This window comes from Solenopsis invicta, chromosome 1 (assembly GCF_016802725.1).
Source record: "Solenopsis invicta isolate M01_SB chromosome 1, UNIL_Sinv_3.0, whole genome shotgun sequence".
NCBI lineage: Eukaryota > Metazoa > Arthropoda > Insecta > Hymenoptera > Formicidae > Solenopsis > Solenopsis invicta.
In genome coordinates, this window is record NC_052664.1 from 354849 (window position 1) to 381194 (window position 26346).

Here is a 26346-nt window from a genome sequence, read left to right on the forward strand (position 1 = left end):
TTAAAAAAATTGATTTAAGAATTCGTATATGTTTATGTTACTGGTTTAAAGAAAATTTTATTTTTGGAAAATTTTTAAAATAAAAACGTCATTATAAATTATGTAGACAGAAGCATGGAATGTACAATCACTATGAAAATTATTAATATTTCTTATGTTTTTAAATTACGAGAATTTTATAAAAAATAATATAATTTTTGCATCCGTAGAAACAAGAAGCAATTTAACAAAATAAGCATAATTGCAATAAATAAATAAATATCTGAAATCAATAAAAAGTTTTATTTAATACGAGTATGCATAGCTACACTTTTACTTGCAAAAGTATTGTCGTTTACATTGAAGAATTTGAATAACCCTTGGCTGCGCAACAAGGCATTTTAAATCCAAGTCACCGTCGAGATAATGTTAAAGACGGCCGATAAATTTTTGTAACTGTCAACGGGGCCCCTTCTTTTATTTTCTTTGAACAACTAATGTAAACATACATGAATTCTTAATTAAATTTATTTTTGTATGTTAATAAGCTACATATATACTAAATTGATTTAAACATTTTTTGAAAGCTCGCCGAAAGTGTCCTGAACAATATGGCGAATCAAAGTTGTCTAAGCGGTATCCAATCTCTTACTTGAGGATCTCTACTCTCGAGAGATAAGACTTCCAGTTGAGGTTATCATCTTCTTCTTCTTTTATTTATATTGGCTCCTGCTTCTTTTCAGAGGACAATACGGCCATTGAAGTTATCATCGAGTAAACACGTTGTATCGTTGTGACGTGACAGTTTGTTCTATAGAAGCATATACTACGTTTACGCGAGCGTTACTTCTGTAGTAACTTACGATAATTCACTCGTTTACGCGGAGTAAATTATAAGTTACTACAAAATCCTGTTTAAGCGAAGGAATTCTTGTAAGTTACTACAGAAGTAATGCTCGCGTAAACGTAGTAATAGTGATTTAACTGTGATTGCATAAATTGTATTACTTTGAGTTGAGTGAACGTTAAATTTATGTATGTTACGTATAATAGAAAATGCCTCCACGGAAATATAAAAGATATTTAGAACCTGATTCAACAGAGGATATCCCTCGTCAAACCCTTCATAGCAAAAGAAAGCGAGAAAAAATCTCACCCAACAGAGAGGTAAATGGTTTTTTATGTCTATAAGCTTAAACATCATCAATTATATACGTATATATATCCTCAAAATCATTACACCGAACTCTTTCTTTGATGCTTTAATTGACACACGCTACACACGCACGCTCGCACGCACGCACGTACGCACGCACGCACGCACGCGCACACCACACACACACACGCACACACATATATATATATATATATATATAATAAATATATATTTATTCCCTACGTAATGTTTTATTATGTACATTACAGGAGATCAGTCACTCTCTGTCAACAATTGATGCATCAGAATTGCAAAGACTGACAATATCAAATCAGTTGGAACAAAATGTATCGTTTGAAGAAATGAGAATCGATGCTGACGTTCAAAATTCAGACTTGCAATTTCAAGATAATGCTAATGATATTGGAAAGTGTGAACAAAATCTGCATTCATCTCCTGTGAGTAAAAAATGTATACAGACGTCTATACATTAAAAAAAAATGTATTTCTTACATTTAATAGATCTTACATGTAATAGATCTTTATTTCAGGAGCAACATCATAATGAACCATTTGATGATGATGTGAATTTGTTTGACGAAGATGCGTCATTTCAAGAAAATCCCACTTCTGAAGAAGATGGAAACGATGAGGAAGTATGTTATAATTTTAATGAAATTGAAATAAACTTGAATATATTTGAGATCTACTTTTTATATATAATAGAATATAATACCCTTTATGTTTCAGGAGCAACATCATAATGAACCATTTGATGATGATGCAGATTTGTTCAACGAAGATGTATTATTTCAAGAAAATTCCACTTCTGAAGAAGACGGAAACGACGAGGAAGTATGTTATAACATTGATAAAATCGAAACCCAGCAAATACAAAGTAACTGTTATATAATTGTTAGTTATAATTTCCCACTCGACAATAACTGTAATATAACACGCGTATATGACATTTTTATATTATTGAGTGGGACATTATAAGTAACAGTTATATAAGTGTTTGCTGGGAATAAACTGAAATATTTGAGATAAACTTAATATTACTTTCTATTAACTCAACTGTTTTCTTATGTGACTGTAGATATTGGCCAATCAGTATGATCAATTTCTAAGTGAAACATTGTGTCCATGTTCAGCAACAACAAAAGGAGAAGCGCTAATAATGGCCATACTTATAGGTCAAAAACACTGTTTAACTTGGGTTGCGATACTTGACATCATAAATATGATAAATAAGTTGTACAGCAATGATGTCTTACCAAGTTCAAAATACAGTTTATTCAAACATTTTCCATTAGTTGAAGACACTATTAAAGTCCACTTATTTTGTCCAAGTTGCCAAAGATACCTCGGTGGACGACCAAACTTATGTTCGGCTAACGTAGTATGTCATGCCTGTGAGAGAGATATTGATGCAATATCGTCATTCTTTATAACTTTAAATTTTACATACCAGTTGCAAATTCTATTGAATAATCCAGATATTTCGAAACATTTAGACCACCGCTTCTCTCGGCGAAAAGAAAACGATAATGCATTCGAAGATATTTATGATGGCTATGTGTACAAAAAATATTCTGCTCCAGGTAATCAGTTAGATTTCAGATGGAATTTATCATATACTTTTAATACAGATGGGTGTCAAGCAGCAAAATCAAGTAAAACATCTATTTGGCCTGTATATGTTATGTTACATGAGTTGCCGTCGGAAATACGATCAAAACATATGTTTCTAATCGGTTTATGGGTACACAAGAAAGAACCCAATATGAACACGTTTTTACAACCATTCGTCAATGAAGCAAACTCTTTGGCGCGGGACGGTGTACAATGGAATCTGAACAACGAAATTATTACCAGTAAAGTCTACCCTATAAGTTGCTGCGTGGATTCTGTTGCCCGACCTTGTATTTTGAACATGATTCGTTTTAACGGCTTTTACGGATGCAACTTTTGCGAACATCCTACCGAAGGTGTTGATGGATACCGCCGATATACTATGTCGACATGTGTACCTCCGAATCGCACAGATACATCTATAAGATGTAGAATGCAAAATGCGTTAAATAATGAAATTCTTCCAGTTATGAATATGGGAATTAAAGGCCCGTCGGTACTGATAAATCTGGAAGGATTTAATTTGGTAGATGGAATAGTACCTGATTATATGCACTCTGTTTTATTAGGAGTTACTCGGCAATATACAGAGATGATATTAACGTCACGAGGGGAAGAATATTATGTTGGTTCGCCCAATCAGTTAGCTATAATAAATCAGCGTCTAACTTCTATTCGACCACCAACATGTATCACACGATTACCAAGAACACTTGAAGAACGAAAGTGTTGGAAAGCTTCGGAATGGCGTTCTTGGCTCTTGTGGTACATGTTGATATGTCTGCGGGGATTATTTCCTATGAAATATTTGCGGCATGTGGCACTATTAATAACTGCCATTCATATATTATTACAAAAATCTGTAACAATAGAAAATATTAATCGTGCTCACCAGTTGCTGATTAAATTTCTGGTCAAATTGCAAAAGTATTTTGGAAAATCTTCTATGACGTTCAATATGCACTTGCTCTTACACTTAAGTACGAGCGTAAAGAACTGGGGACCTTTGTGGACTCATAATACTTTTCCATTTGAAAATGAAAACAGATTAGTACTTCAGATGAAGACTAGTCCATATCTTATAGCTGTACAGATTGCGAGGAGATATTTCTTTTATAAACAACTGCCCATGCACTTGAAAAAGTTTCCAAATGGTAATAGATTTATAGACTTTTGTACACATTATTTTCAAAACAGATTGAAATATGTTTGTAAAATTGACGATTGTGTATTACTTGGATCAGGTAAAGACTATACTTTAACTTTAGAAGAACAAAATTGTTTTGGAAGTGCTATATCTTGCAAAGTATTCCATAAAATGCTTTGCCACGGACTTCGTTTCACAAGTGAAATTTACACGCGAGCGAATAAGTCCAATGATTCCATCATTGTTACTCGAGACGATACGAAAGGTATAATTACAAATATATGTTCTTATGAGATTACTGAAAATGATCGAGTGGTAAGAAAAATTGTTGTGTTTTTTCGAAAAATTAATATATCATGTCAACCGTATCTTGCAACCAATGATGTGATCGTAACTCATATTATAGAATGTTTCATCACCGGCGGTTTATTGGAGAAATGTTCTCCTGCATTTATTCAAGGTCACTGTATCATGATGACGTTGAATGGTAAACATTATATTAGTGACATACCAAGAGGATGTCTTGGCGATTAATATTGATATTATTTTCTTCCTAATTTTATTAATAGTAATATCTGTAACAAATCTTTGTAATACAAATAAAATTAATGTAATTATAAAAAATTGTTTTTTATTTATCGAGTTAGCTTTATTGTATATTTATCGAACAACTGTTGAAAGTTGTAATTGATTGTAATCATTTTAATGCTAATGTACGATTAAATACGTCTTATTTTGCAGAAGTTCATATTATATTTTGAAAAAGTGTAGAAATTTTTTACGCGAAATTACGTCTTATTACAACATTAATAAATTTTTATTTTAATGCCAATGTACGATTAACTACGTCTTATCTTGCATAAGTTCATTGTATATTTTGAAAAAGTGTAGAAATTTCTTACGCGAAACTACGTCTTATTACAACATTAATAAATTTTTATTTTAATGCCAATGTACGATTAACTACGTCTTATTTTGCAAAAGTTCATTGTATATTTTGAAAAAGTGTAGAAATTTCTTACGCAAAACTACGTCTTATTACAGCATTAATTAAATTTTTATTTTAATGAGATTTTACGATAAACTACGTCTCGATCGCAGAAGTTCATTGTATATTCTCAAAAGTTGTAGACTTTTTTTTACGAGAAACTACGTTTTATTACGACATTTACAATTTTCATACTTTTTCTTACTATTTCGTAATATTTCCTATTTGGTTGCAGAAATGCGTGATTTAACAGTAAAATCACGTAGTTCTTTGTAGTTTTTTTTCCGCCAGGGTTTGTAGCGTTGAAACCATTCTCGACACGTTCTTTCACTAATGGAAGCCTCACCATAAGTTTTTACAATCATTCGACGCGCCTCAGCCGCAGATTTTTTCGAATTGAAGGCAAAAAGCAAAACTTCCCGCAAATGACGCTTATTGGGCACAAATTTCGACATTTTCGATCACAAAAAAATATATAACGCCGATAAAAATTCACAACTGCAATGATAAGGAATTGTTGCCAGATGCCCAACCTTACATTTAAAATTTTTGATCTAACGTTTGGCGCCAGCATTTACCGCTGGCGCCATCTATTGGAAAACGGCGGTTTTCAATTTGTACTCCTAATAACAAATAAGGCTCCCGAGAACGTTTTTGAAACCACAGACGATTCGTTCGGAACGTCTGTTCAACAACAGATGCAAACGTTGGAAGGTAGAAAAGCGTTGGCGCAGCATTTGGGTTCGCTGGGTCAAAAGTACATCGGAGATTTCTTCAGCGGGAACGGAAAAGAAAAAATTATAGACACTGTGTATGGCGTTCGTCTCGACAGAGATGGAATGATGCTTGGTAATAAAAAGTTTGACGTGGACAGTAGTGATCACATATTTATCGATGGCGTGCGATATGCGGACACACCCGGTCTTTACGAATTGATTTTTAAGAGACTCCCCGATGATTTTATCTACACGGAAAATGATTTGCAAAAGTACAAGAGCATATTGTTGGCTACTAACGTACATAGACGCAATTACGACACACAAAGTCGACTACGTAGCAACAGAGGATACAAGTACAGATGTGTGATCGCACCATTGATGTCGATCGAATCTACACCAAAGAGAAAGAATAAATCCGGAAAGAGATTACCTAGCGCTATGATATTGAACAACAACACGATTGATTAGGTTCATTGGGACGATCCTAACAAATTAGTAGATCGTCTACAATTGCTCGATGCTTCGCGTCAGGCCGGTAACAATGCACATGACAACGAGATACTGTCTATCATCAAAGAACTTTACGAGGCTGGTCTCATTATAAATTAACTCACGTATCGTCAAAACTAACCAGTCGAGCAATATCATTCACATTGGAAAAATGTCAATCAACAAATTTGGGCAATTCGAACGGAGAAGCGATGATTTGTCTCAACGTTGGAACAGTATAGTAAGAAATTACGTGCGCGAAAACGCTTTGTGTCGCGTTGCTATGGACTTTGACGCGAGGTTGCACAAGATTCGTCGTCTAGCGCTGCCCGAGACTGATACCGACGCCACCAACAAACTATTCGTGGAGCAGCACATTAAAATCTTGACAAATCATCAGAAAGAGTCAGACGAGAGGCAGACTTTGTGTGAGAAAGACGTGCAAGCATTGTGGACTGCGGTAAACGAACTTCAACGTATAATTATCAAAGCTGAGTCAGAAACAACAACAACAACAAAAGAAGATGAGCGGCAATGAACGTCGAAAAGACGGTTACGAACGTCTAGCAAATAATTTCGAACGGTTCCTAAATAAAAATCGAACGGTTTAAGAACGGTTGTCTGATAACTATCGATCGGCTCAGGATTGCTATCAAAAAACTCAAGAACGGGTGAAGGATGGTTATCGAGCGGCCGTAGATCGGGCCAAAAATAGTTATGAAAAAGTATCTCATTGGCAGAAACCAGAAGACAAAGAAAGGTTATTGAAGGATGACAGAAAAAAATAATGAATAATAAAAACTACAAAGAACGACAATACAAACTACAAAGAACGATAATACAAACGATAGCGTTTGACATTAACGATAAAAAAAACGTACAAGAACGTTAAATATAACGTAAACTAAACGTTGAAAACATGAACGAAACGTTAGAGAACGTTAAATATAACGTAAACAAAACGCTAAGACATGAATGAAACGCCAAAGAACGTACATGAACGTTAAATATAACGTGAATGAAACGTCAAAGAACCACAGTTGGGTGTGAAACATGATGTCAGATAGGCGTAAAGAAAAACAAAATATTAGTGCTGAGAGGCGACGACTGGTGGAGGAACTGCATGCCTCTGCAAGAAGAAATTTTCCACGAAGACGCGTTATAATTCGGGGATACGACGATATGTGGCAAGCTGATGTGGTCGAGATGCGTCCGTACTCGAGCTCCAACAGAGACTATCACTACGTACTCACCGTCATCGATGCGTTGAGCAAGTTTGCATGGGCCATACCGCTTAAAACCAAGGGTGGAAGAGAGACGGCTAAAGCTATTGCTAGGATAATTCGAGAGAGCGGAAGATGTCCGAAAAACTTACAGACGGATATGGGCAAGCAGTTTTACAACGCTGATGTGCAGAAACTCTTGAAGAAACATGACATCAACCATTATTCCACGTGTTCAGTGTTGAAAGCATCCATCGTTGAACGGTTCAACCGGACTTTGAAGAACGACATGTGGAAACAATTTACGCTCAATGGAAACTATAAATGGATCGACTTGTTACCACGTCTCGTGTCAAACTATAATGCGCGAAAGCATCGAACAATCGGTATGCGGCCCATCGATGTTACTTCCGCTGTTGCTGAAAAGCTATTGGACACGGTGTATAGCCACGTTAAGATTGTGGGTCCTGCAAAATTCAAAGTACGCGATTTGGTACGCGTTAGCAAGTACAAGACAGTCTTTGGGAAAGGATATACGCTCAATTGGACAACCCAAGTGTTTAAAATTGCCAAAGTACAAATAACTAATCCTGTGACTTATCTACTAAAAGATTACAAGGGAAAACCTGTTGCCGGAGGATTCTACGAGTACCAGTTGCATCGTGCTACTCATCCTGACGTGTATCTCGTTGAAAAAGTGTTGCGCAAAAGAGGGGATGAGGTTTATGTGAAATGGCTTGGATTTGACAATTCACACAATTCATGGATACACGAGGATAGTATGTTGTAAAATAAATTATACGCTACATTATTTTTATACTCATGTTTATTACAATATAAAAAACATATTATGTATTGACATTTTGAAATACAAAAAGTATAAAAAAAATACAAAAATGTGTTGTTTATTTATGAAATACATGTATTACAATGGTATTTTATAATGTCCCCATGGGAGTGTGTCGGTAGAATTAGGTACAAGATATCTCTTATCATCGTAAGGACTTAGCGCGACTTTTGTCTCAGATACAGTATATACCTTGTGCAATTTCGATCTTATACACGATTGGCGACAAGTCATTTTAATCTCGTTAAATAGACATCGCGTGTAATCATCGAACGTTATTGTTCGCGCTACGACGTTACTTTTGACACCTTTGACTTTTTTCGTGTCTTTTTTATCGTCGACGCGCAACGCGTACATTTTCGCTCTAAGTCCTGCGAATTCAGTCATAATCGCACCGTTATTCTCGTCCTTCATTAACTCTGGTACTTTTTTATTTGCGAGAGGTATACTATATGCATTATTAAGTGGATAATCGCTTGTATCAAATTTATTGATATTGCGTTTTATTATACTGTATATATCATCGCATTCTACGTAATATATAAGACTATCTGTGTCGGTGAACATAACCTTACATTTCTCACGATACAGTGGTAACATGTACTCGTGATGAAATTCATACAAGCAGACTTTTGATACGTCAAGTATACACATATCCACAGAAATCGGCTTGTTGAACTTTACCTCGAGTTTACTCATTTCGATGGCAACCAAGTTTTCTGCAAAGACACTGCGGCTGTGAAAATTTGGTTTCGAAATCATTGCTTCCGCACCAAATCTACCATCCCATTTAGTCAATAATTTTACATCAACGTAATTACGTACGTTCTCCATGGTTTTGCTGAATACTGCGTTATTCATTAGTTTATATAAATTTTTTTCAGAATTACTTTTTGCGTGAGTTCTAAATTTAGTGTTTAATTCTATATAATCGCGAAGCCATGGAGATTGCGCAAATTGTAGCGCGCGATGAATTTTTGTTAGGCGAAGACTGTGACGAGTACAGTGCGTTGCATTGATGCCTGGGGGGTGACACTCTTTTGGACACAGCATGATTGGACACCAATCATCTTGACTTATCTAACCAAACCAACGGAAAAACTCTAGGCATCGGCCGCTGTGAGTGGTGGTGTCCAATCGTGCGCACCCCATGCCTGGGGTACCGATTTTAGGGACCACGTTTCTTTCTTGATTATTTTTATGTTCATGACTGAATGCTGCGGTGATCGTTGATGGCAGCATTTGATCATAAACGTAAAAATAACTAAGAAAGAAACGTGGTCCTTAAAATTGGTATCCCAGGCATCAATGCAACGCACTGTACATGCATAAACACAAAGTGTTTACAGATCATCACGAGGGATCAGTTCGCAGCGATCATAAAAGTCAAGCAACGTTCACTGGAGTCGCAACTTGGATGGGTGACCGTGTGGAAATTTCCGAGAAAAAAATTTTTAAGAGAAAAACCTCAATATTTAAAAAAATTGTTTAATGTAAAAAGGGGTGTAAATCCACTAATTTTAACGTTTTTGAAAAACTTTTTATTGCAAAAGCTTTTTTTTAAATATTGTTTTGCTCATTTATGCTTCGTTAAAAAAAACATTTCTTTAACGTTTAATAAACGTTTTCTTTAAATGTTTTAACAACGTTTTTATAATATTTGAAAAACATTTTTTTTAATGTTAAAATAAACATTTATTTTAATGAAAAAAAGGGCACTTAACCCATTATTTTTAATATTTTTGTAAATGTTTTTAAAAATGTTTTCTAAATGTTTTTAAAAACATTTTTTTAATATTGTGTGCTGATTGGGTAATAGCATGTTTATTTATTTTAAGATTTCAAGCGTTTTCTCGTGAAGATATAAAACTTCCGTAATCACAAATCACAAACAACTTTTGTTCACAAAATGAATATTGTAGAAGATCCCAATCACAATTGAAATAATTGCATAAATCTTAGAGTAGTCTAGATGTTAAAATAAAAAATAAACAGCTAAAACAGGCTAGTGAGAGTCAGCGCGGGTATAAGAGCGCAAAACACAATTAGTGTTCAAATAGTTATTTATTCATAATGAATTTTTTTTTTAGTCTAGATGTTATCACAGGACAAATAAAAGACTTTATGTGGTCATGCTACAAAATTGTAAAATCATACATTTATTTATTACTAATGATGTAATGCAAGACACAAAGCAAAAAAAATGAAAGGAAATACATTAAATACATTCTATGTTGGTAATAAATTATACAGATATGCATACGTATATACATGTATATGTATATACACATATTATGTACTGCGATTTTAAAAAATCACAATATTTAATGATAAGATACAAAAATATTTTAGTACACATTTGTGTATTAAAATATACAAAGAATTTTAGAACAAAAGAAAAAAACTGATTGTTACGTCCGCGGATTCGCGAGGGTTGCGATCCCGGGACGTAGATCTTTTTCGCTGATTACTTTTGGTGTTAAGGCAGCTGTCACCAGTCGCGGCTTCGAATCGTGTGATAACACGGCCGGATACGCGACAAATTCTTTGTATGGGAAATAGGAGGTATTGTAGGAAGATATATTATTAGGTGATTTATGAGTAGGTTTAGAAAATGTAGTAGCGTTTTATTAACGCTACTGGAGTTGTAGCGTGCGTGCTTGAGCTTGGCGTGGGATTAAATGAATGACAGAATGTGTAATGATTAAACTGAATATGTATATGTATTTTCGTGATTACGGAATAGTAGATGGTTACATATGGGGGCTGCGGGTAAAACGTCATCTTGCGAAAGAAGCGCTTTCTGCCCCCGGCGTACGCGCGGTGTGCCCTACGTTTGCCCATATGTGCTTCAAACGAGGCATGGTAGAGTTAATATGGGAGAAGGATTGTAATATTATATATTATAAAAAACGTAAACTAAAACTTTTATTTAATAAATCTTAGATTCTAATTTGTACTTTGCATTGCAAATAATCTTTAATTGCGCATTTTAATGTATAACTTTTTAATTTGGTGACTACCCGACAGTGCGGAAAGCCAAAAGTCTCATTCACACTATTCACAGTGAATTTTCATATTTGTTCACAGGTCGTGAACGTGAATTTTTATTATCAGTGACTAATTCACAGGTAGTGAATTTTTGCTCAACTCTATTAAAAATATGTATTCGAGGTCCGGTAACCGGTGACACGATACGGTCGCGAGTCGCGAGGTGACACGGTCCTGAGCCTCGCGCGGCTCGTTGGCTGCGCGCGGGACGTCGAGGTAAGGGACGAGCGCTAGGCGGAATCAACTGAAAATCGGGCGAAATGTGCATTTCTTGCCGAGCTCTGATGTAGATTATTAACATACAAAAATAAATTTAACTAAGAATTTATGTATGTTTACATTGGTTGTTTAAAGAAAATAAAGAAAATACCTAAAATAAATAAATACCTAAAATAAAAAAAAAGTTTGATTTAATATGAGTATGCTTATTTAGTCTTTATGCAAATTATTTTATTTATATAAAATAATAAATAATAATAATAATAACAATAAATAATGATACATTTGTAATTGCTAACTTTGCTAATATCCAACTTATAGTGCATGTATTAGTAGAAATACTAATAATGTATTGTTTATGTTTAATTTTAAAATATGTCTTAATGTACGGTGACTTGGATTTAAAATGCCTCGTTGCGCAGCCAAAGATTGTTCAAATTCTTCAATGAAAAATAAAAAAGAAATGTGCTATTTTCCTTTGAAAGAACCTGAAAGATTTGGAATTTGAATTAAAAATGTTAATCGAGAAAATTGGATACCTAGTAAACATTTTGCATTGCGTCAAGTAATATATTGAACATTGACAGCTTTAATAACATTGAACTTGACTTTGAGGTTATTTAATTTTTTATAACTATAAAATATTTTAATAATAATGGCATTACATTTATAATACATAGGAACACTTTGCTCCTAAGATGTAGGAAAATCAACGTGATGGTTTTTTAAAACTAAAAGGAAATGCCATACCTACTAATGCCATATTTGGAGATGCGGGTAATTTTTTTATTTTTTATACAAATTTTATTTATTTTATTTTTATTTAAATAGAAAATGATATTAAACTTTTACAATTTATTTTTAAATAAAAGAAGTTTTGCCAATATATTATTTTCTATCTTTACAACAGGATCAAATATGAATTTGAATGATCAAGGCATCTTTTAGTAATTTTGATTATAAGAATACAGTTAAATTTATACATGATAAAGAAAGTGATATTCAAGAAAGTGATACTCAATGCATTGAAAATGAATCTATTTCAAATAAATTGGTAAATATTAATAAAGCAACAAATAATATAGAAATAAATATTGAAGATAATATGGAAACAAATAACAAATCTGTAAGTAATATGGATAGAAACGACAAATCTATAAGCAATATGGATATAATTGATAACTCTACAAATTATATAGATTCAAGCCACAAAGATATTGAATTAAAAAACAGTGACATATCAGAAGTAACTTCAAATTTATGTGATAATTGTTTTAGACATAAATGAAAGTAACAGAGGTACAAAAACATTATACTAAATTATTCAATATACAAAAAAGAACTCAAATAAAATTAAAAAATGCTAATTACAAAATTAAAAGACTGAAAGAAGAAATAAATAAAAGTAATAGAACTTTAATGGAGAATGCTATTTTTAAAGTTTTAACAAAGAATCAAATTAAATTATTAACTGGCGAATTCAAGAAAGTTCCAAATTGGGATAATGAAACCATAAAAAAGGCATTAAGATATAAATTTATGTGTGATCGTTCGGGATATGAAGAAATAAGTCGCGATTTGCCATTACCTTCGTTAAGAACGCTACGCTGACGATTGGAAAATGTGTAACGACCTGACTTTTTCCGCGCACGGGGCGGCGTGAATTCGGCGGACTAGGACGCGGATTGAGGTCGCCAAGAGAACTAGACTCTTCGTTTGTTGGATGGTATAAGACAAGCGAATTTATTTCGCGTAAGAAAGCGTACAGTGGAGTAGTAGGGTGACTTAGCCACGACGCGCGGACGGACGTAACAGAACTTAGAAATTACGCGCGGACGGACAGACGGAAATCGAAGCGCGCGGACGGACGAACGGTATTTACACGCGAGTGTCTTGACGCGGTAGTATACACTATTTACAATATTTAGTTCGCGGAATTTCCGAGCCGAGATTTCGGGGAACTCGGAGTCTTTTGTTGACGCGCGGGTACCGTGGCCTTGCCGAAGGCCGCGGCCACGGCCGTAGACGACGCGCGCGCGGTACAGCTGTACGCGTGTCTCGAGTCCGGCGCGGGGCGGTTAATACCGCAATGTTCGGCGGTGGTAATCGACTCACGCCAAGAGCTCTTGGTAGAGGCGCGGAACTCCACACCCCAGGTCGTGAGCCGATACCCAAGCGGGGACGGTGGATCGGGAAGTGCCGATTACCAGGATCCCCTGGTGGAGCCCAAGATGGATTTGAGCCCGTGAACCGGCGGTTTGAGGAAGGCGGACGGCTCTTATCAAGACCTCTTAACGGAAGCTAAGGCGCTTAACTCCCTGTGAGCACTAGGAAGGTTTTCTTCTACGGACAGGAGAACAGACGGAGAAGAAGACCGCTCGACTCTCGGAGCGGCGGCGCTTATATACCCGAATCTCGAGGGCAGGGACGGTGCGGGGGTACGGAACGGTACGGAATCGGTGGGGGGTCTCCCCGCCGCTCGAGATCGGTCCGGCGGTCGTCACTCCGGTCGAGCGCGTGCGCGCGGAGATCTGCCACGGAGATCTCACGTGCGGATGCATCAACGTGCGCTACGCCGGTGTTTGCGTGTCTTATTGGCGCTATGCGCCGTGTTTTCGCTGTCCGGCGGTTGTTCGGCCGGACAGCCCGGAACGGTGGACGGTCCGAGCGGGGAGCGGAAAGGCGGTTTGTTACAAATGTCAAATTTACAAATGGGATATTGGAAGAAATTTTTTAGTGTCTGCTTTTCAAAGTAATCTTGATAAGCACTGTATGTTCCCATACAGCACAGAGAGATTGCAGAAACATTGCAGAATGATTTCATTGTAATATTGCATTTTGATTGCGAAACATTGCTGCAACATTGCTGGAAGAATGCAGCAACATTAAGATGTCCGCTTTTTGAAATATTGCATTGAAATGTCCCAGCAACATTTCAATGTTATGTATTTAATATAATGAAACGCTACAACAACATGCATCACAAAATTTATTACTAGTGCAACATTTGATCAATAACATTTGCAGCAACGTTACTGCAACATTGCTGGAATGTTCTGGGCTGAAATGCTTTGTGTATTAATTCTGAGTAAAGCCGGGAGCACACACTCTTGCATAATGCATAACACATAAAAGAATGAACCAATCAAAATCCTTCATTTCTATCTTAGAGAAAGAAATAAATTCTGGTTCATTCATTCTGTGTTATACATTATGCAAAAGTCTATGCTCCAGCCTTTACATTTTGGGTATAGATTTATTTAGGTATTAATATACAAATATTGTTAAAATTACAAATTTTTATTTAAAAAATTTACATATTTTTATATTTTTAATTTCTAACATAACAAAAAAATATTTATTTCTTTGGAGATTATTGCACAGACCTATATCAGTCTTATTATAATATCACATGTTTAGATAAAAGCAAAATTATTAATTTTGTATCAATAAATCAATCATATTAAAGAATCTTGTAATAGTTGCTTTTTCTGCTGCCACTAAAAGTTGCTCCAATTAACATTTGATTACATTATAAGGAGCATTATATTTTGTAATGATTATTAAATATGTATGTTAAACAAGTAAAATTACAGTTTTGACTTGTTAAAAAACAGTTGTACGAATAATGAACAACAAAGTTGTATGAATAATGTTATTATGTAAAGTTATCTTAAAAAAGAAAATAATGTCAAATTGAAAGACAAAACTAAAAGTTTATAAGAAACATTTGTATCGCTTGTAAAAAACAGAAAAAACTGAACAATCGCCATACTTCAATAGAAGTCACTTTTATGAAAAGAAATGCAATGTCGTATTTTGGTGAGATAGCTAAAAATATCTTTTACGTCTAGTGTCCTTACATCTAGTTTCGATCTGCACGCCGTATACTGGATGCGCCAACAACTCCTAGTAATAATGTGTCCTGGGGTGTCGATCATGAAACTTTTTCCCTAAGGCGGAAACATGAAAAGTGAAAAATTTCTCCATTAACTTCAATGGTAAAGATTTTCACTTTTCACGTTTCCGCCCTAGGGAAAAAGTTTCATGATTGTCCCCCTGGGGGTCTATCATGTAACATTTTCCCTAGGGCGGAAACGTGAAAAGTGAAAAGTTTCACGTGTACTGCACGATCATGTACGATTCCACGGGATCATGTAACTCACTCATGAGCGGAAATATGAACTTTTTCACGTGAACTTTTTCGCCATCAGCCGTGATGGCGAAAAGGTGAAAATTTAGGGAATTAATAAATTATACGTATTTTGAAATAAGAATGAAAGTGTGGTAACAGTGTGGTAACAGTTTGAAGAGGTATTATTGAAGAGGTTAACCTTTTACCGCATTGCGTTAATAGGATAAAGTAATACATACATAAATAAAAATAATGCTTTTGTGATGTAATTAGGTTTGATATTTATATTTGACAAATTGATATTTTGATAATTATATAGAATGAGGTTTCATCAAATGCAAATTTAGATAAAAATATACTTTAAACGCATTTTGATACACAATGATATAAGAAAGGTGCGTCTTGTGAAATAGAATATTAATCAATCATGTAAGTATTTATAACTTATAAATTTGGAAAATACATGTGTGAGCGGAGAATTCAGTTTTGATCAAGGTCCGTATTTTAAATTATTCAATATTTTTTAATTAAACAAAGTTAAATTTAATGACTAATAAAATTAATTTACTTTAAAATTTGCACACATAAAAAACTAATTAAAATTAATTTTGAAAAACAATGTTTGAATTAAATTACAATGTAATTTTGAGTATTAGATTACTACATAATAAAATAGTTGTTACAATACGAGGTGTGTTCAAAAAGTATCGCGAATTTTGTGTTTTTTCAAAAATTATTTATTTATTCATGAATATCTATTTTGTCCCCTTCAAAGTAATCCCCATGAGATATTATACACTTGTGCCAACGGTTTTTCCAATCTTCGAAGCACTTCAAAAAATCATTTTTTTTTATCTTGTTCAGCTCCTCCTTCGATGCCGTCTTTATCTCGTCAAGCGTAGCGTAACGTCGTCCTTTCATGGGCCTCTTCAGTTTAGGGAACAAGAAAAAGTCACAGGGGGCCAGATCTGGGGAATACGGTGGCTGCGGCATCATTAGTGTGTTGTTTTTGGCCAAAAAGTCGCGCACAAGCAACGATGTGTGAGCAGGGGCGTTATCGTGGTGCAAAAGCCAATTTTTGTTCTTCCACAAATCCGGGCGTTTCTGGCGGATTGCTTCGCGCAAATTGCGCATAACTTGCAGGTAATATTCCTTATTGACCGTTCTACCCTGTGGCAAGAACTCATGATGCACCACGCCCCTGCAATCGAAGAAAACTGTCAGCAAAACTTTCACATTCGACCGAACTTGGCGCGCTTTTTTCGGTCTTGGTTCGTGCGGCAGCTTCCATTGAGATGATTGAGCTTTGGTTTCCACGTCATAACCATAAACCCACGATTCGTCACCAGTTATGACCCTCTGGAGCAAATTTGGGTCGTCGCGGACAGAGTCCAACATCTCATTAGCAATGTTCATGCGATGCTGTTTTTGGTCGCAATTGAGCAATTTTGGTACGAATTTCGCGGCGACCCGTCTCATGCCCAAATCATTGATAAAAATCGAATGGCACGAGCCAATATGTTTAGGTCCTCAGCAACTTCTCTAACGGTGATTCGACGATTGGCCAATACCATTTTCTCCACTTCATTAATTTTTTCGTCTGTTGTTGAAGTGCTCGGGCGTCCGACACGCTCTTCGTCGTTCACATCTTCTCGGCCTTCTGAGAACATTTTGTACCACCGATAAACGTTGCTTCGGTCCAAGGTAGCTTCTCCGTATGCCACAGTCAACATTCGGAATGCATCCGCGCACTTAATTTCGTTTTTCACACAAAATTTGATACAGGTTCTTTGATCCATTTTTTTGAATAGGTAAAAATCGAAGACGATCCAAAACACGTGCAAGCAAAGCAGCTGTCAACAATTAAGTGAACATTCAAAATGGCCGAGCTTGTCGGCATAAGTGAGAGACATGAGTACCAACATAACGCCACAAAAAGATCGAAATTCGAATATACGTAACCCGCGAAAATTCAAAATTCGCGATACTTTTTGAACACACCTCGTATATGGATTAAAAATAAATGTAATATATATTATATTTGTAAATTAAGTTTATGCAATATAACTAAGAAATATTGCTATTTATTTATGAATATTTTTTTTACAATTTTTTTTTATATAATAAAATTTTTACAGTAAAAGTTATACTGTAAAAGAAGGGAGAAACCTTTTTCACGATCGCTTGATAGTTGCAATAACAGAGCCTCTAATGGTGAATTTCGGAACGCAAACTAAACTTCCGCGCATTATTCATACATAATCGCTGTGCGTGAAAAGATTTACATGAACTCTCTATGAGTGAAAAATGAAAAATGAAAAGTGAAAAGTGAAACGTGAAAAGTGAAAAGTGAAACGTGAAAAGTTCCACGTGAAATTACATGATTGACCCCCTGATGACGTTTTCGCGACGTGTGATCCAAAAATATTTTCAAAAAAATATAAGAAATCAAAAGGGCTATCTAATCAAGAGGAAAGGCCATTGACGCATCCCGTACACAAAATACAAATTACTCAAATAAAAAGTAGACATCTCTAACGTGAGGTGAGATAAAATTCATCTATAACAGAAAACTAAACAAAATCTATCAATTACTTTCAAATAAATGCAAAGATGAACGATATAATTAATATAATCCAATTTGTGAAATGCTTTTGGCTGTTACAAGAAAGTCAATCGCTGTACAGAACAATATTGGATTGCCTAAATTGGAAATTAAAATTAATTGACTCGTTTTGATTCGGCTCAATGGCCCTCGTTGATTATTCCTACACTGTAATTATATAGCTTTTCAGGTATTTTCAAAGATTCATGTAAATGTACATCAGTCTTTAAAAATATCTGAGAAGTTATATCGTTGCCAATGATTCGCATGCTCTTTCGCCCTATCATATAATTATGCTTATTTGTTCAAGTCAATTGAACGTCTCAATAAAAATTAATTTTGTAAAATAAAAAAGAAACAAAGCGTGAAGCACAAAGTCAACTTCACTGGACTTTCAGAAAACTAACTCAAAATTGATTATTATATTTTTACGAGAAACTAAATAATCACGGAGGGATTGTGCCAGACTAAGCAAACTCTTTGTGTGTTCATTTATCTGGTAACGGGACAAATTATAAGAATTCTGTTGAAATTGCTTGGCTTATAATTCGTCGCGTTACTTACAAAAGAATTTGCAGTACGTACAAGAAAATTTATAGATCTTGGGAAAATGGTAAAAGGATAGGCGTAAAACTCATTTAGTAAGTCCATAATCGTGTCGGCTTGTAGCGTCGTACTGCAGATTACCACATGCTTCTCACTTTGCGCTCTGTGAAACAAATACGAGTCGTCCATCTTCTGTCGCTTCATCCATGTGAAAGCTAACTGTTCGAACTGTGTTGGTAACATTATGAGAGCAACGCAGATCATAATAACCATGTAAAGTTGCAAAGGCCAAATGTCCAGCACAAAATTTCCGTAGCGTACCGTAAAGAACGTCACTACAACGTAGTATGTACTTTGAAATAGGTTCAAATGTCTGTACTCCGCTCTCTGGAAGTGCTGGATCCCGTATATGCTAGTAAAGACAAGGCACAAAACGTAGCACTATAAAGCATCAACTGTTGACTTAATGCCGATTGGGACTTCTGCATTCCTTGGTATAGGTCATTGAACATGTTTTTCAAAGAATGCTTTGCCAACCAACAATTTAGGAACACCGGACTAAATCGTTGTCGTCGCGTTTTGCCAACATCGATGCAAAATAAATCACAATTGTACTTCTTCCTCCCTGTTTATCCTCCGATTAGCAACTGTGCTCTTTAGCTTATGTAATAAATTTATTACTTTAATTGACTTTACCTGCAAAAAATTATAAAATTATAAAATAATTACTTATAAAATAACTATTAATAGTACTATTAAAAGTATATAATCAAATTAAAATCATAAATACGTACTTGGTTCTTTGAACTATTAAAGTGGCTTGGGCAAGCCATTTTGATACAGACATTGCAATGTCATTATCTGTCGCCTGTTTGAAAGTTTTGCGAACAGCTTCTGATAAAAAAATATTCAAAGCAGTGAGTAATTTAGACACATCTTTAATTGTAATTAATCCAATTTAAAATTACATCAAAAATACACTTATGGATAATTATTTGTGCCATACCTAAGTCTTGAAACTTTTCTTTGTTTTTTTTCCTGCCCAACTAAAATTTTGGGCAAAAGTATTTGTTATAGTTTTTTTCATTATATTGCGTATCATTATATGCGCACTAGGTCCACCTACGCGTTCAAATACATTAAGCTGAAAAATAAACAAATTTAAATATTAGTCTAATGTATAGATATCGTATATAAATTAATAGAAAAACAAATTATAAATCAATTTTAGCATAAATATTAAATTATTTGTAATATGTTTGTAATTTACATAATTTATTTAAAATATTTAATTGTTAAATAAAAACAGCAATATCATTTTTTCTTTCTAAAATGTTCTTATAGATATTATTTTTTAATTTTTACTACTAATCTGCAACATAGATATAAATGTACATAAACTTAAAAAATAAAACATAAAAAAAGATAAAAAATAAAAGAAAGTAACATTAAACTAGCTTAGAGCTTTAAATTTTATGTATTGTATCTTTATGTTTTAAATATTTAAAATATTCTACAATGTAAATAAGAATAAAATACATATAATATCGTACCAGTTCGTTCTTGAATTGTATTTCATGCAACTGTTCTTCAAAATATATTAATTCTTCGAATGTAGTTATAGGTAACTGAATATCATTTTCTTCATTGGAAGTATTGGTTGGTTGTATTTTTTCCTCGAGTATGTTCATTTTATTTTCAAGAGTATAAAGTTGAAATATAACTTTATTCATTTTTGCTAGAACTATTTTCTTAAATTCTGAAACAATATACATTACTTACTAATTATTTTAAATACTAATATTTACTATTAAGAATCATAAAATAAATTCATCTGTCTCTTAGTAAATATATAATTAATAAAATATTTAAAATTTATGAGTAAAACATACCACACGTATAATTTTCTTTATCAACATCTTCATTAGGCTTTTCTGCAAAATTTCTTTCTATGTTATTTTTAAGAACTGGAATGTCAATATCTGAAAAGTAAAAAAATTAATAATTGTTTTTAAAATAACATGCATTATTTAAAATTTCATATACTCACCATCACTGCTTATTGTATTATTTTTACTTATAGAATTGCGTGATTTATTAATATGCTGTTTATTTGATGATACAAAATTTCCTATTTGTGGAATGTCAGGCAGGCTTTTATTTGATCTCACACAATCGTCTTCATTCTTGTCTGAAGAAGATGAGTGCGATAAATATTTCTTTTTTGCTTTCATTCGTCTTCTTATTTTATTTTGTTTGTGTAATTTATCAGGAGACATATCAATATTTGATGTATCTTCTGCAAGCACTAATTTGTCCATTGCTTCTTCATAAGTACCTTAACCAATGAAAACAACATTAAGCAATAAATACAATATAATTAAAATAATAATTTGTATCTTAAGCAAAGTGTTTACACATTCCATCTCTATTAAAATATGTTAGACAAAGCAAAAAAGTTATTAAAAAGTTTCTTAGTTAAATATTGTTTTTATTTGCATTTAGTTAAATATTGTTTTTATTTGCAATATGTTAAAATAAAGTATTATTAGTATTATAAGTAATGTTTTTAAATAAAATTATTTAAAAAATAGCAATACACACACACACACACACACACATATTCTTGGCACTGTACTTTGATGTGCAAATATCCTCAACAAATATTTATTTTATCTATTTTGTGATTTTAAAATATAATAACTGCTTTTTTATCTGCTTTACCAAAAATTCTCTTAATCGGTAATTCGTCCCATTGTATATTATTTTGTGGCATCTCTCTTGTTATTATGGCTTTATTTATTCGAAATTTACTTTTAAAATGACTAGGCCAAATGCATGATTTTTTGTCTTCATTGTACCATAATTCCGGTATCAATTGCAGACCATCATTTAATTCTGCTATTATAAAAGCCATTTTTCTGCAAGTTGAAGTGATGGGGACATAAAATACTTGTGCACATTGAGAAATAGTGACAATATATATATGTAATGCATTATATATGTCAAATTCACATTGAATGATTGAATGGAAAGGTTACAAATCTATTTGTTTCATTCATATAAGGATCCATGCTTTACATTTTACATCAGTAATTGGATAGGAAAACATTTTTTCATTGTTAATCGTCATAACTTTAATATCTAATTCGCTAAATTTACAAGGTATTTTATATAGATTTTGTACATATATCTCGTACATTTTTTAGCAATCGTACATTTTTTAGCAAATATCTTCATTTTTTTTTATTATGTTCAGAATAACAATATAATGTCCGTTTTTTAAAAGACAACAACTATTAATATAATTATTGTTATATTTACAGTTTAGATTAAATTTTTCAATTAATAATTGTAAATATTGTGATTGAAAATTACCACAATCATAAGATATTGGTCCATTATTGTGTAAATATTTTAGCAAATATGAACATTGATTATTAATGGGTTTTGGTAATAGAAAATTAAGATTTTCATTTTCACTATATCTCTTAATTAATTGTTGCAAAGGCTTTTCGTTCTTTCTTAATTTTCTTTTAATACTCATCATATAGTTTTCGAAACGAAAGGCGCTAAAATTATCTAATGGACCAAATACTCTCACATCGGAACATAAATTTAAAAGATTGTGGATATTGTGTGATATATATTGTTTCCCATATAATATTTCGAAAGATGAAACAAAATTTTGCAGTAAAGCTTCAGCATAATCTATAAATTCTTTTTTACACAAGTCTGGACGAACAAGGATTAACACAGCTACATGAAGCGTTAGAAAATGATGATACATGTCTTTCCTTAATGCATGTCTTAACGCTACAGGTCCTATATATAAGAGAAAATTTCTAAATTCGACAGCTTTCCATTGTTTAATATCCTTAAGGGATCTCGGTTTTCTAACAATCTCACTTGGTGTTGTATGTCTAAACAACAATAATAAACATGATATTCTATTAATTGATCTTCTGCTTAAACGTATAGAAAGTGGCCCCTTTATCCATAAAAGTAGTAGTTTTTTAACAACGCCTAAACATATTAAATGCATGTAGTCTAATGGAGTATGACTTATACATTTAAATTCTGGAATATTATTTAAAATAGTATAACCAATTTGAAATTTCTTGTAAGCATTGATAGCAAATAATTCGTCAGTTCTCAAAGAAAATGATGAATTTGGAGGAAAGCAAATTCTGGCATTCACATATTTTCCTTTGATTGTACATTTTGTGCAACTGTCAAATCCAGTGTGACCTTTTATATTTAAAGCAAAAGATTTTGCTGGTGCGTCACATATTAAACCAAATAATTAAATTTTAATTACATCGTTATTATAAATATAACCATTATTTAACTTAATTAAATCAGTGACTAAAGGTTGTAAAAAAGTATTAGAATCTTGTGGTTTTGTATCTCCAAAAAAGGCACCAACAAAATAAACATCATTACTAATTGTATTCGAACATAAGATAGGCCATAATGATGCTTGTGATGACTTTGATAATGTAAGACCATCAATGTTTATAAGTAAATTAATACTTTCTTCGCGTGATTTTAATAACATTATTTTTATAATATTATCCAAACTTGAATAAAAATATTCTTCATCACGTACACTTATAGCATTGGTTTGTCGTGGAGTTTGTAATAATGTTCGTGCATCTTTTGGAAAGTTGCATAATGTATATTGCTGCAAAATTTTTAGTAATGCATTACATGCATTATGATTAATATTATACAATACAGCCCATGCAGCTATAGCATTTGTAAAATTTTTATCTTCATCAACATCATTATAAACTTCGTTTATAATTTTTATGGCAGGATTGTAAAAGTTATGATCATCCTCGTTATTATTATTATTATTATTATTATTATTATTTATCATCATAATCAGAGTTTATTTGAAAGTCAATGTTATTATTAGACATTGTTGATGATTTTCATCTTCAAAAGTTTCAGTACAAACTGTATTATCAATATTTTCAATACAAGTATTAATACCCACACGACACATGAACGTCCCCGGACGTCCAATACATGTCCACAAAAGTCCTTGTAATGTCCTAGTATCTCGTACGTCCATAGGATCTCGTACGTTCCAAAGACGTCCGAAGGACATCCTTTATCATAGCTGTAGTATGACGTTTATAGAACATCCGCAGGACATATTTGGGATGATTCGTAATATTTAACATATTATGTATACATACATAATAAATATGCATTCGAAAATTGCGTTGTGCTTTATATTAAATAAGACATTTTGAAGATGTTCTAAGGACGTCCTTTAAATGTCTAGCAGATATTGGTGGTACGTTCCGAAAAGGTCCGCTATATACATACAGGGTGATTCAAAATAACCTATTGGTCCCAAAGCTGGCATATTCGTAATCGAATTCTAAGACGATTTTTCCTTTTGCAAAAATTTGTCCGGAGCTTAGTTTTCAAGTTACAATAAGAATTAGTTAGCGTATGACGGGTCAGATACAAGTGGTAGACAGGGGCGGCGCGACTCATTGTTACACGCGGGTGTTTCCGTGGGGCACCTCCTGTGCTCAAATGACTGACAAAAGTACATGGACAGCACATTTCTATTTAAACTTTTTTTCTCTCTCTCTTTCTCTCTCTCTGTCACTTTAATTATGCTACATTTAACTTGTCAAATTTCTGTCATCCGGCCGTCAAATATCGAGATGACCGTAAAATCTTCAAGTAAGTTTACATTATTATAATAAATGTACGCCCGAGAATAATAAAATTTAATGCAAATTAGATTACTTAAATATGCACTTGCAAGTTAAAAGTAGCACTTTTAAAACGCACAAAAAGGAAAGGAGAGAGAGAGAGAGAGAGAGAGAGAGAGAGAGAGAGAGAGAGAGAGAGAGAGACGGGAAAGAAGGGGGCTTTAAACAAGTTTAAGCACGTTCACTCACGCACACGGCAATCAGCTTATTGTTTCCACGATGCGACAGTTCAATTTAAATTTGTCCTTTATCCATATCTATCCCTCGAAGTTGTTTCATATTTTACCACATTTACACTATTTACTCTGCACTTGATCGATAAACGCGGAACTACGCGACCGATCAATCAACTTCATTAATTACTCTAATCACTACAATCATTCGATGCGTTAAAATTACTCGAAGAAACACGTGTTTACGTTACGATCACACAATACGTGTTCACTCGACGATATGAAGCAGTCGACTGGATGTCATTGGTTATGTTGTTATAAGAGTGTCGAACGATTGGTTAAAGCCATAAGTCAAAACGCGGCAATTTAAAATGAAAATATTGGTTAATACAATTTACATCAATACAATTTATTAGAAAAATGTTGCAAATGCATGTTTATCAATATTTGTTAAAAATTGTATGATAGTGACTTTATCAAGATAATTATTATTCATTCTAAATATTCAAGAAATAATTTTATCAAAATCAATTTTTTCTAAACATTTTTTTTTTATTTCTTATTTTTGAATATTTACGAAAACTGTGAAAATATTCCTCAAAATAAAATATTTGGTTGCCCTGAAAAGGGCAGATTATCCGTTGCTGCAAGGAGATTTCAAAAATTATATCTTTGAAGTTTTTTTTATAATAAATATTCTAAATAATTATCTTGATAAAGTCACTTACAATTTTTAACAAGTAATAATAAACATGCATTTGCCACATTTTTCTAATAAATTGTATCGATGTAAATCGTATTAATCAATATTTTCATTTTGAATTACCGCGTTTTGACTTATGGCTTTAATCAATCATTCGACACTCTTATAATGACATAACCAATAACATTCAGTCGACTGCTTCATATCATCGAGTGAACACGTGTTGTGTGATCATAACGTAAATATATGTTTCTTCGAGTAATTTTAACGCATCAAATGATTGTAGTGTTTACAGTAGTGATTAATAGTAATTAATAAAGTCGATCGATCGGTTCGTCGCGTAGTTCCGCGTTTATCAATCAAATGCAGAGTAAATAGTGTAAATGTGGTGAACTATGAAACAACCTCGAGGGATAGATCTGGATAAAGGACAAATTTAAATTGAACTGTCGCATCGTGGAAACAATAAGCTGATCGCCGTGTGCGTAAGTAAACGTGCTTAAACTTGTTCAAAGCCCTCCCCCCCCCGTCTCTCTCTCTCTCTCTCTCTTCTTTCTATCCCTTTTTGTGCGTTTTAAAAGTGCTACTTTTAACTTGCAAGTGCACATTTAAGTAATCTTATTTGCATTAATTTTTATTATTCGCGGGCGTACATTTATTATAATAATGTAAACTTACTTGAAGATTTCACGGTTATCCCGATATTTGACGGCCGGATGACAGATTGAAATTTGACAAGTTAAATGTAGCACAATTAAAGTGACAGAGAGAGAGAGAGAGAGAAAGAGAGAGAAAGAAAGTTTAAATAGGAATGTGCTGTCCATGTACTTTTGTCAGTCATTTGAGCGCAGGAGGTGCCCCACGGAAACACCCACGTGTAACAGTGAGTTGCGCCGCCCCTGTCTACCACTTGTACCTGACCCGTCATACGCTAACTAATTCTTATTGTAACTTGAAAACTAAGCTCCGGACAAATTTTTGCAAAAG

The 26346-nt window shown here is 33.5% G+C and overlaps 2 protein-coding genes across 3 annotated transcripts; one reads left to right on the forward strand and one right to left on the reverse strand.

The window, feature by feature from the left end:
* The first annotated feature begins 172 nt into the window (after nucleotides 1-172).
* Nucleotides 173-4490, forward strand: LOC120357652. Of its 2 annotated transcripts, none has more exons than XM_039448696.1 (6): nucleotides 173-672; nucleotides 1033-1146; nucleotides 1405-1593; nucleotides 1687-1791; nucleotides 1886-1990; nucleotides 2235-4490. In XM_039448696.1, exons 2-6 carry the CDS (start codon nucleotides 1036-1038, stop codon nucleotides 4449-4451), a joined length of 2727 nt encoding a protein of 908 aa, XP_039304630.1. In that variant the 5' UTR covers nucleotides 173-672; nucleotides 1033-1035; the 3' UTR covers nucleotides 4452-4490. The 2 variants fall into 2 exon arrangements, with proteins under 2 accessions (XP_039304630.1, XP_039304623.1); XM_039448689.1 differs by lacking the exon at nucleotides 173-672 and adding an exon at nucleotides 702-912.
* A 14544-nt stretch (nucleotides 4491-19034) lies between these two features.
* LOC120358728 lies at nucleotides 19035-21207 on the reverse strand. The gene is made up of 6 exons (XM_039453962.1): nucleotides 20790-21207; nucleotides 20632-20721; nucleotides 20293-20498; nucleotides 19746-19883; nucleotides 19534-19633; nucleotides 19035-19435 (listed from the first exon to the last, which is right to left on the reverse strand). The coding sequence occupies exons 1-4, from the start codon at nucleotides 21058-21060 to the stop codon at nucleotides 19746-19748; spliced, it is 705 nt and encodes a 234-aa protein (XP_039309896.1). The 5' UTR covers nucleotides 21061-21207; the 3' UTR covers nucleotides 19035-19435; nucleotides 19534-19633.
* Nucleotides 21208-26346: the final 5139 nt, after the last annotated feature.